The following is a 12754-nucleotide window of genomic DNA, read 5'->3' as shown; positions in this document are numbered from 1 at the left end:
GATGGCAATGTGTGCATGTTGGCCAAGAGACTGTAATATTTTATTCCTAAATTTTCAACAACATATAGGATTGTATACAGAATAGACGAAATGAAATTAATGGACCTGAGTTAGTACACTGGATCTAACCCATAGGATCTTATTTCACCCCTTTCAATATTGGAACTGGACGAGGCTGAAAGCATCTGAGCATAGCCACGTAAGGTACACATTTTGACACCCACCAAAAAAAGCAGACTCCCATCTATGTTTACTAGGTAAATAGGCATAACAAACATAACACACATCTAGTTTGGCACTTTGGATGAAGGAAGTAGGAAATATAAGGAGAAATGAAAGCTGGTTTTCTGTATCATCACTCTTAACATAGCACTTCCAAACTAACTGCATCCCCAACCATCTTGGGCTACTGGAAGAATGGCAGATGAAGTAGAAAATGCAATCTGCCATCCAGCAGTAGCAGAATATTACTGAGGTTTGTTTCCAAATCAACAGGCAGACAGTAGTTTACAGAATTGCATTATTCAATGGGCCAGTCAGTGCCTGGAAAACATTGTGTGTGGGGAATATTATTGACACCACTCACTTGTTCATAACATCATTCTTCTACTGTTAAAGAGGTCGTAGCAGTAACCTAATTTATTTTGCCGTTCTATAGCCCAAGCTACTGTTCTTCCTTACAATTTTAGGATCTTACTTTTCTATTGCATACTTAAACAAATTGCAGTGCAAGGTACTCAAGTGTTTTTAAACCCTTGGCCATATATTTTCCATTGTCAACAGGCTGTATTCCATCTGACTATTGGCACTTATTTTCTGTTTTTATCCTAGTTTACTGAATTGCCGTAACAGCTTTGTAAGGATTTATCATTTATGAAAGTGTTGTGAAACCCTCTGGAATGAAAGAACTGTAAGAATGTAAATTAATTAGAGGTGGCCACTGCTCTTTTGGAGACTAGCTGAAAGGTATGCAAACACCCATCTTTTCAGTATCATTCTTATCTCTCAAACCAGATATGCCTCAGTAATGTGCATTTCAAATCTCCATTTAAAAAAATAAATAAAAATACCGTGTGGCTTATTTGACATGCATGCAGAGCCTGCTGGGAGAGCAGGAAGTTAGAAACCTCACAACACACCAGAATAATATTTTTTTTTCTGCTGGAAATGAAAACAAGCAAGAGGATTGTTTACAAGGAAATGGAAGTACTTTGCACGTCCTATTTCTGAAATTATGGAGTGGTATGGCCCCTCCATTCTGTTGTTTGTGCACAATATACAATACCTCAGCTTTAAAGGCTAGCATACGCTCCCAGTGCCTATTTTAGAAAGGAACAAAAGTGATACACGAAGCTGTTTTTGAAAAAAAGGGTTTCCCACAGGAATAGAAAAACCATGCTTGTGTTTTTGAGACAAGGAAAAAATTACAACGAACTACGAAAATAAAGCTGAAACTGTAAAACAGCGTCAAAACCCTGAACACTGAAACAGAACCAAATAAAAGTTCATTATTGGGTGCCACCTGCCCAATTTGTCTTTATCTGTCTGAATTGCAAGGAGTTTTATATAGATCTAAGTATTGTGCTCATACTTTATACCCCACCAGTTAGGGAGTTTGACGCTTCAGTAACTACAGTGGTACCTCCGGTTGCGCATGGGATCCATTCTGGAGCTCCGGTCGGATCCCAAGGAATTAGCAACCAGAGATGCCTATTCTGCGCATGCATGCAGCCGAAACCCGGAAAAATACTTCTGGGTTTGCCGCATGCATAACCCGAAGGATAGGCAACCAGGTATGCGTATCCAGAGGTACCACTGTATTATGTACTCTACATACTCTTGTTTAGCACTTATAACTATAAATATGGAGGTTTTGAATTCCTGCCATCTTATTTTTCGTCTTTTCAAACTGGATTGTTTACTCGTGTATAAAGGTAAAGGTAAAGGGAACCCTGACCATTAGGTCCATTCGTGACCGAACTCTGGGGTTGCGTGCTCATCTCGCTCTATAGGCCGAGGGAGCTGGCGTTTGTCCACAGACAGCCTCCGGGTCATGTGGCCAGCATGACTAAGCTGCTTCTGGCGAACCAGAGCAGCGCACGGAAATGCCATTTACCTTCCCGCCGGAGCGGTCCCTATTTATCTACTTGCACTTTGACGTGCTTTCAAACTGATAGGTTGGCAGGAGCAGGGACAAAGCAACGGGAGCTCACCCCGTCACGGGGATTCGAACCGCCAACCTTCTGATCAGCAAGTCCTAGGCTCTGTGGTTTAACCCACAGCGCCACCCGCGTTCCCACTCGTGTATACTATTATGTATATACAGGACTGTGTAGACAGCAAATGTTCGATAGAAGGTTTGTGAGAGACACGCTGCCATCAGGATGTAACAAATTATGGGCTTCAAGCAGGTCACAACAACTTTATCGGATTAGACTGCGATGGCTTGCTCAAAAGCAACCCATGCAGAGATCAAACTGGTAGTTGTACAACTGCCCTCAGCACATGCTGTTGGAGCTGGAACGGTGCAAGGTGCTTGCTTTTCAGCAGCTGCTGCACATAAATGGTACTCGATTCCTTCAGTAAACTGTCAGGGGTCAAGACTGCCTGGAGAGGGCACCTTCTTTCTGCTCTGCAGTGGCTCCATGGTAGCAAACCCTGCATCTGCTCAGGAGCATTTTCATGTATTCAACTGTAAAATCTCCCACATTCTTCACTTATTTCAATGTTGAGGCCTGGTTTTGTGCACAGACACCAGGACATAGTCTGAGTATGCGCTGGCACAAGTGAAATTCTCAGCCCTTGTTTTTACTAAACTAAAATTTATCTTGGGAATGAAATGCATTTTTTTTGTTTATTTTTTTGTTTGGATACAAAAAAACCTTTTGTCTGAGGTTTGTTACTTGACTTGTGGCAGACAGTGTGCTACCTTTATCTTACCTACAGTACATAACACCCTAGGCCTCAGGACTAGATACTGGTGAAGCCCAAATCTGCTAAGTTTCAAATTGGAACTTCATATATTTCATTATCTGGGCCATTCTGCACCAGTGGATGAAAACTCACTTATAGCAGTTCAGACATTAGTTGGATTCACAAAGGAATCACCTTATTTGCCCCATGAGATGACTCTGTGCGGAACATCTAGCTAACATGGCCTTGCAGTTACTAAGGCATGTAAGGAAAGGAAAATTGGTAGAGATGAAGACAAAGATGCAACAACACCTTCTTTTGGCTTCTGTGCACCACATTCATTTAAAAACAAACACTGTCATTTCAGGTAAAATAAAAATAAAAACTAGTACTTCAAAATGTTACAACCCTCTATAACCCCTGCTAAAAGGAGATAGTAAAATAAAAAAGGAAATGCAAGAAAGAAAGATGCAAGGGTAAGACAGGGGGGAAACCCCATTAATACTGCATAATAATAGACTTACTTGCTTGGAGTTTTGTGCTATTGTTTGTATTTCGTATCAGCTGAAACGCTTTTTGAAATCCTGCCGCATGCTGGGTAGGGCTGTCAGATGACTTTATATTGCTAACGAAGGTGGACATTTTCCTTTTTGTCTCACTGGTGGCAGGAGACAGAAATGTCTTATAGCACTGATCCAAGGAACAGGTTCTCACTGTGTCTGCCACAGTTAACACAGAGATCTTAAGAGAGAGAAATACATATATTGGATTACCCTACCGTTTAGAATTCTTTATGTGCCATATTATAGCACACCCCATGATAAGCCAACAGAAAAGGGTTTAAGATTCAATTGTCTAAGAAAAGAACACTTGAGGTATAAATCTGTCAAACCTGGAAAGGGTTAGACTTGTGTGAGAGAGAGATTTTGGCCTTTGTTTTGCAAAGGAATTATGTCAGTCTCTACTCATAGGTAAACCTTGCAGTTTCTGCCCATATGTAAAGCTGCTGAGTTTCTAGACTACCAGTAATGGGCATTAGGGCTACACCAGCATAGGATTTGAAGGAGAAAGGGATGTTATAGCCATGTATGAGACAACAGGAAGGGCTAGGGTCCTAACAAAATCACGTTTATGAGTCTTCTGAATAACCTGTGTGGGAACTACCACATCTGAAGTAGCCACAGAAGGAAGTTTTACTGAAGACTCATCTCTCCCCACCCCCCATCCTTCCACAATATATTGCCAGCTGAGGTCCCCAAATTTGCAAACCACAGCAAACATCCATGTTCCATTGCACGGATCACTTGAGAAGCGGTGTATTATATGTACAATAGTTGCCCCATGCTCATCCTCTTCTTCTCCTGCAAAAATGCTGGGCTTCAAATGATCAGAGCACATTTGAAGCCAAGAATCACACGGAGAGAAAAAAAAATCCTGAATTTCTTCAAAGCTAGAAAACTGGGGTGCACCAGCAGCAGGCTTTAGGGGCACTCTAAGCCTGCCTAAAACTATGACTGGAGGAAGTGCAGTACTGACATACTGGGCCTTGGAGGCCCCCCCCCCCCCCGCAAAACAAAAATGAATATTTAAAACCATAACATGTCACTTATCTTGCAAGAGTTAACTCACTTTATCATGTTCATCTATTGAGTTGAGAATAACTTGGGATGCATCCTTAGCAATTTGGAGTTGTGTCTCTGTAACGGAAGCCCCGTGGTCCACAATGACAACTATGTGTTTAGACTGAGGTCTAACTGTAGAGACGTAGACAGGCCTGAAATTGAAAAAGAAGTCAGGAAGCTGCACAGAAACTTTGAACAAAACTGAAGGAGAATTCATTGGAAGGCACTCCTTGGTATTGTAAATATTTATCTATTTATTGCATTTACACCCCCCCTCCCCCCCCGACAAGGAGCTCTCAAGGTGGTGTACATGGTTCTTCCTTTCCTCATTTAATCCGCACAACAACCCTGTGAGGTAGGTTAGGCTGAGAGGCAGTGACTGGCCAAAGGTCACCTAAGTGAACTTCATGGCCAAGTGAGGATTTGAACCCTGGTTTCCCAGGTCCTAGTCCCAACAGTCTAATCACTACATCACACTGTGCAAAGAACTGCAAAAGGTACCATATTAAAGAGCTCTTAATGATTGGAACATGTTTTGAGAGCTGATACGGATGCTATCTTTACTTCTTTCATGTGCTTATTTTTGGTTGAGCAAATCCCAGTTTAGCGGCTGACTAGTTTGGCAGCCTTGGGCAAAATTCTCCCCAAATATTTATAAACACTGGAATAACAGTGACCTTACCTGATGAGACTTTTGAGAGGACAAAGCATGATAAAGATTTCAAGCATTAAAAGTGAATTAGCTTCCCCAGAGAGTCTGCTGTGCAACTGTGTGAATGGCACACAAACAGTGTGTGCAAGTCTAATTCTCAAATGCAACAGGAAAAATTATATTGGGTTATCTGAGTAAGCCTTAGGTATCCAATTTTAAATCCATCATTTAGTAATAGTCCAACCAATTATGATGTTTACATCATGCAGAACTTGTTTCAACAAAGAATCACTGTTTTGCACTGAAAGCATGAGGTCTGAACCGGTTTACATCTATATCAGATGATGCAGTGACTGCTAAGCAGCTGGAGAAATTATTACAGCACAGAATAGCTAGCATGTAGGGGAAAAGGCAAACTGTGTAAAACTGCATTAGTGATCATCAGACAAAGTCTCTTGCCATGATAGTCTTTCCTATTAATGCCCTAGAATGTAATTCATTCATAAAGGTCAATAGTCTGCAAGACTTTCTTATCTCTGCATACTATTAAAAGGAAGTCTTTGTCAGGTCTATTAAGGGAGCAGAGTATCTGCATGTTGAGAAGGGTTTGACTAAAACAAGGTTGTTGTTTTTTCCACTGAGGTTTGAAAATCTTGACAAAGGAATCCCGACAAAGGAAATTAAAAAGACAAAACAGGAACATACACACCCTGTTCCACCTCTCAATTTGTCAAGACCAAAGACTCTCTGGCATAAACAAAAGATCTTTGTGTCTAAATATTACTATATCAAAGACTCCCAGATAATTCTTATTACAGGAAAAAGGAATTCAGGAAAATATTCTACAAGCATAAGATTATACTTGTTGGCATCATCAGCTCTTAATATTAAAACAACCTACAGCCATACACTGGTACAGTATTAACATCTAGGATCTTTAAAACACATAGTGGACATGCAAAGCTTACATGCAAAGGAAATGCTGACAAACATCCATTCAAATGAGTGGAATAAAAATGCCACAAATTCATGCCTTGTTTAATCACTGATACTTCTGAAGCAGCTCTGAAAATTACCTTTCTATTAATGGGACAAACCTATCTAAGAGGTGATTTGTATTCTCGTAGAACTACAATTCCCAGAATTCATGTGATAAAGCAATAAAAGAGGCAAATTTTAAAACCACTGTAACGTCAAATGAAGTTTGTAACCATGGCAAGAACACTGAGCCGGAAGAAAAGTGCAGGGTCTAGATGGGCCACTTGGCTTGATCCAGCTTCATTCTTATGTTCATATTGGTTATTTTTCTTCCCAATAAACTTCTCTTACATCCTTGCACATGGAACACAAGGAACCTGTTTCCGCACGTAGATAGCTTTTGCTGGATCAGGGCATTTGACTGCTGACTGACTTCTTAATCTAGAAATTGTCTTCAGTCCCTTCCAGCATTTGCAATTGAATACTTCCTCACTCATTCAACTTAATTGAATAATGGAACTTCACTTGACACACCTTTCTGGTTTGGCAGCAGCCTATTAAGCTTCTGCTATATAGCAATTTCAAAGTATGTGAGTGTTGTGTGTAGCAAGGAGATAACCATCCTTTCTGGAAAGCTCTTTCAGCCTTCTTGATTTTAATACTTCTTGGAGAAAGCTCTGTTAATATTTTAGAGTGAGATTTTTATTTTTATTTTTTAAGTGAAGATGTTAATGGGGAATGGTTCAAAAGACTGAACTATCATGTTGGCAATCGGGATTAAGTATACCAGTAAACTGTTTAGCTCACTGTGAAATAGCCATATGATTGTTTCACGAGCAACCAGCATGTGTCACCCTATTTGAAATCTTCAGTTCCACTGTAGAGCTGCAATCAGCTGAGCATTGGCACACTGAATGTCTGTTGAGCTAGAGTTTTAGCACCTGAGGCAGTAATCACACTACAACTTCACCATATGCTGAAACCAACTTAAAATCCATATTTTCATCACGCCTGTTTGAGTGTATTAAAAGTTCACAGGGTATGGTCAGATTATTATATTACCATCCTTACTGATAAAACATTCATAATGGAGGGCAGCCTACAAATTATATCGAATAAAATCACCCATGATATATTTTCTGTTCAGATTTTGTTTTTAAAAAATAAAAAAAAAAATCAGTAAAACCATACCTGCTGCGGTGCTCGTAATTGCCCTTACATCGAAATTTGTGAGCTGGAAACACAGTAAAAATGCCTTCTTCTGAACTAAAGTACTGCCATTTAATTCCTGGGTTGGACTTCAGATTGTCAGCAAGTACTATTTTTTAAAAAAGAGAAGGTGAATGAATGGTATTATAATCAGAAGAATGTTTTAAAATAACAGGTTAATTGTTTCTTTAAAGTAACATTAATGTGACTGAAATCAAAAGAGAATGCTTTTTAACAGAGTATATAATTGTAAGAATGCCCACTATCAACACTCTACTGTATTTTCATTTTTTAACCAACATGTTTTCGGACACCTCCCCCAAAACCAGACATGTTTCACTCCTAACGCTTACATGCCACCCTCAATTCTGCAATGTGTCCACAAACCAGCAAAGTAAGCATCCCAGGCATTTTCTCAGACCTATGGTACTTGTTGAGATGAATAGCTGTGGAAGTGTTTGCAACGTCAGATTTTTGTTACCGGCCAGGAAACTTTTGGGCCAAAGGGTAAAATAGGATATATATTTTTTCCTGAATGAAATAGCCTTGGTGGACTGTATACAGTAAATGTGCCTTACATTGTATATACCACTACAACAGGATTTCTACATATGGACTAACCATGAAGCTGTGCTATAGTAAAATAAGTGAAACATTAGAACTTAATAAACATTTCAAGGCAAATAGCCAAAAACAAATGTAGAAGTCAATGGTGATCCTACATAAGGAAGGAAGGGTCCCTTGGTCAGTCCCCACAAAAGCTTTCCAGAGCTGGGTGGCAGTTCGGCTTTTGAATGGGAGCCAAGCTCTGCTCCTTTCAGTGGTGGCTGCCCACTATTTTATGCTACCCAAAGTCTACTTCAGCCCCACAGAGCTATGAAATCTATAGTCCAGGTAGTTCTCTACAGACCTACTGATTTTGAGTAATTTAAGATGGTGGGCAGTCAGCATGGCTGAAAGCAAAGCTTAACATCCATTCAAATGTCCCACTACCCATCCATCACTGAAGCTGTCTAGGAGCCCAGTGGAGTGTGGTAACTAGTGCCAAAGTCGAAGCAGCAAGTGCATATTGCCCTAGTTGGGAGAAGGCCCTGTCCCCAAGGCTTGGTTCCAGCCCTGTCTTCCTGCCAGAACTCTCCGAAGGTGCTCATGACATCCTCCTTGGTCTGGCTCAGCAGACTCATTCCTGACCACTGACCATGCTGGTGATGGGAACTGGAATCTAACAATATCTTCTGGAAAGCCACAAGTTCCCCATCTCTGGTACAGAAGAAACATGGCTGACTGAAACCCTGACCAGAAGTTCTCTCCTGGTGTTTTTCGGGTGGGTGGGGGGAAAGTTGTGAAGATATGCTGCAACGTTTTGTAGCAGGTCCCATTCCTTCACACTGTTTCCATGCTTCCCAGCACATGATATAACGAGACTTCACTGTAAACTCAACTTGTTCTATTCCACTGAGTTAATTATATCATTTTAAGAGCGTGTTTACAACAATATATATTTTCACTGTATGACGCTTGTCTTCCTTTTCCTTCCTCTGCCACATTTTAATAGTTACCATGCTTGTTCTTTCCCTGAACACAAATCTTTCCCCAAAATTCACAGAACAGGACCTATGCTGCTCTTCCTTAAACCTCTTAGCTTTGCTTTTTCTGCAAAGGCGAACTTCCCTGCTCTAAGTAACTGGTTTTATTTCATGACTGTGAGCCTCAGCTTCAAACAATCCACAAATACTAAATGCTCTTTCTTATATAGAATAAAAAAGTATTAATATTAGATAAGTCTGTGTAGTATGAAGAGAATAGTACTAATATGGTGCAGATACCAGGACTCCCCACCACGACTCCATTCAAAGCACCTTCACAAACGCACAGATGAGGCAGGATTGTTCTCATCTTACAAATATGGAGCTGTGTGCAGAGAAATGCAGTAACTTATCCAAAAGCGCAAAGTGAGTGAAGCAGCCAAGCAAGTAATATAAGCCTTGGGGAATTTGCTCCTAGCTGCAAGTTCAAGTTACTAGACTATGCTCACTTACTCTCCCAGACTGCACTTTCTTAATTATTCAAATAGACAGCTTTTCAAGTGCAGATTTTTAATTTATGGAGTGAGACTTGAAATTTTAAGGTGGTATTTAAGCTTGGAGAAGAAACAGCTGTTAGACACATTTTACCAAATAAGTCAGAACACCAGCTCTATGTCAGCTCCTTATGCTAAATTACATTTTTGGGGATTTTTTTTTTTAAAGAAAAATAGATTGGGAGGGAAACAGTAGAACTGCAGTATACCCATGATAAGGCTGAACCTAAACAAGCAAATCTACCAATACAAAGTTAACGTTACTGAATAGACTTTTTTTTTTAAGGGATAGTGTACCAAGCGTCCTCGAATACAAATATCTCCAATGAAACTTGCAAACTCCAGGTGCCAGTTTTCAAAATGCAAATATAAAAATATAAAAACATAGGAACAATGATCTAGAGCTACACACATGCCCTGAAGGCTCTGAAAGCTTTTATTATCTGTTAGGCAGTGGATGGGCATTGTTAAAGCTAACAGTAAGCAATGGACCAGTTTTTTTGGTCTGCTATCAGGCTTCCAAAGAGGAACCACACAAGTGATCTTCACTGCTAGATGAGAACAGCAGGAGGCCAATATATAGCACCATCTCAATCATACAGTTCCAGGGCAGAAAGAAATCTGGGTAGTAGCTGCATTGTGCAGCCAATTCTGAAACTCTACATGGCATCATTTGATGCTTCCTAGGCATTGTATTCGGACGCAGGTGGCGCTGTGGGTTAAAGCCTCAGCGCCTAGGACTTGCCGATCGAAAGGTCGGCGGTTCGAATCCCTGCGGCGGGGTGCGCTCCCGCTGCTCGGTCCCAGCGCCTGCCAACCTAGCAGTTCGAAAGCACCTCCGGGTGCAAGTAGATAAATAGGGACCGCTTACCAGCGGGAAGGTAAACAGCGTTTCCGTGTGCGGCTCTGGCTCGCCAGATGCAGCTTTGTCACGCTGGCCACGTGACCCGGAAGCGTCTCCGGACAGCGCTGGCCCCTGGCCTCTTAAGTGAGATGGGCGCACAACCCCAGAGTCTGTCAAGACTGGCCCGTACGGGCAGGGGTACCTTTACCTTTACCTTAGGCATTGTATTCAATGCAGTGCTAAGGAGGATGTTCCATGAGCTCAATGATATCTCATAGTGCTGTGGAACATTCTCCCCCTCTGCTCCCTCCTAAATTTGTTCTGGGGGTTCCCCCACCTTCCAGAGCAGATTGACTACTATTGACTAATATGCAATGTAAACTATGAAGCCTCATTTTTGCAAGTCAGCAGCCAGCTGAGAGCAAAACAGCTGACAGCATTGCCCTGGGACCTTACCCCCTGGACCACCACAGAGAGAGTTGCTGGCTGATCCTCTCTGCACAGCAGCTGAAAGGTATTCTGCAACTTGATGGCCCAGCTGGATCAGGGGATCTGGGCAATCAAAAGGAGCCCTGCTGGCCTTGCCCAATTGCTGACTCAGGATTTGCTCCCAACATTTAAGAAACCTGTCTGCTGGAATAATTGCTCTGTGCTGAGCCTTGCCAGCAGATTTATCTTGCTGAAACCTTTGCACCACTCACTCACCAGCTTCCTGGCTGCCAGGCCAGCCAGGCACCAGCCCTGGTCGTTAAGCGCGTAAACACAGGTTTTGCTCCCCAATACACCATAACATTTATTTACTAAGGGAGAGCACAGGGAGAAAGCTTCATTTGTGAACATTTGCCAGCTGTGAAAAGCACCTCACCTTTCAGTGAATTTTGAGGAAGTGGAAACAGGGGTGAAAATATTTTGTCCATTCAGAATGAGGGCAGGAAGCATTGCCCTCAATTGGAATTGGTTTTGTGGTAGTAACATGTAATCACATATATCACATATATGTAATCACCATGATGCTACCAAGCTGATTATGTGTTCCAGTTTCTGGAATAATGTTGTATGCAAAAAGCCATGAGAAAAAACTCCTGCTGATTAGGGAAGAAATAGCAGAACAAGGGCAAACACAGCTAAGCAATCTGGGATTTCAGGAGATATTTCAGGTACCAGAGGGATATTTTTTGCAGCAGAAATGCGAACATTCAATCCAGCTCTGATTATCAAAGCCAAGTAAACCTTTTGGTACATGTGGGCCAGCTCCACCTGCTCTGATTGACACTATCTCTACAGGGGCCTCCACAAAGGTCCTTCTCAGTTCTGCTATCTGAACACCTTCATAATTGGAGATGCCAAGAGATTGAATCAGGAACCGTACTCAATTCACTGCACTATGGAACTGCTTTAAATTAATAGACATGAAGCCAGGGTACATCTGCACAGTAGTCTCCATGCTCCCAACTTTAGGATTAAAGCACAAACATTGAAAAAACTATGAAAATTAGGGAAGAACTGAGGCCAACATTACTATTGTCAGACACACAAACAATACTCCCAATTTGCACTTCAGCAAACAATCTGGGCAGAGAAAAGATGCAGTCATGAATAAAGTATCTTGCAGGCAAGAGAACAAATTGAAACTCTCCCCTAAGGTAAGGTTACCAGATTTTTTTCAATGAATCCGGGGACACTTTTCAACTTCAATGGATTTTGTATGGGGACTGATTTGTAAATCTGGGGACTGTCCCCGGGAAACGGGGATGTCTGGTAACCTTACCCTAAGGGTCACCAGATTCACATACTGTATTGGCCCGAATATAAGCCGCACCTGAAAAATTGGAGGGGGGAAAAGAAAAGAAAAATACCTGAATATAAGTTGTCCTGGGTGCATACCATAAGGTTGTGGATATAAGCTGCACTTTTCACAGTTGACATTTGTGGGGAAAGTGTGGCTTATATTCAGGTCAATATGGTACATCTCTTCTACTGGAATGAAAAGCTTGAAAAATTACAATGTATTTGTAGTTGGCTAAAGCTAGTTATTACCTACAAGGCAACAACAACAACAAAAGTTTCACTTTAAGTCTGAACTTTTATTGTTTTTGCGTAGTTAGCAAAACTGATTGGGTCTGGTGCTATGATGGGCAACAATGATACTGAATTGTAATTGGGTCATACTTTCATATTGTTAGCTTTTTAGGCAGAGCTATATAGAGCTGTTAAAAAGAAAACTACCAATAAACACAGACTGATTTTCAAAAGGAGGCAAGCTTTGTCCAAACAACAGTGTGTGTCAATTGATGGCATGCACTATGCAATGATAAAAGACGATAAAATATTTTACAGTGGGAAATCGTCATCACTAGCAATAGAGAGAACACTTTTTAAATTTGCTGTTTTTATTACCTGAAATTTAACTGTACAATAAAAGAAGTTGCACTGCAAAACATTTGATCCAGATTGAG

General features: G+C 41.1%; 1 protein-coding gene across 1 annotated transcript in view; it reads right to left on the bottom strand.

Moving 5' to 3' along the window:
- The window catches only part of CACHD1 (cache domain containing 1), a 121122-nt gene that overhangs the window by 42216 nt on the left and 66152 nt on the right, over nt 1-12754 (bottom strand). Inside the window, exons 5-7 of the mRNA XM_079982393.1 lie at nt 7357-7483; nt 4543-4687; nt 3438-3654 (exon numbers count right to left, since the gene is read on the bottom strand). Of these exons, the coding sequence (XP_079838519.1) occupies nt 3438-3654; nt 4543-4687; nt 7357-7483 (489 nt within the window). The remainder of the gene's footprint in view (nt 1-3437; nt 3655-4542; nt 4688-7356; nt 7484-12754) is intronic.

Source organism: Podarcis cretensis, assembly GCF_951804945.1.
Source record: "Podarcis cretensis genome assembly, chromosome: 6".
Classification (NCBI taxonomy): Eukaryota; Metazoa; Chordata; class Lepidosauria; order Squamata; family Lacertidae; genus Podarcis; species Podarcis cretensis.
The sequence above is the reverse complement of the archived record's forward strand: the minus strand, read 5'-3'. Positions and strand labels throughout refer to the sequence as shown.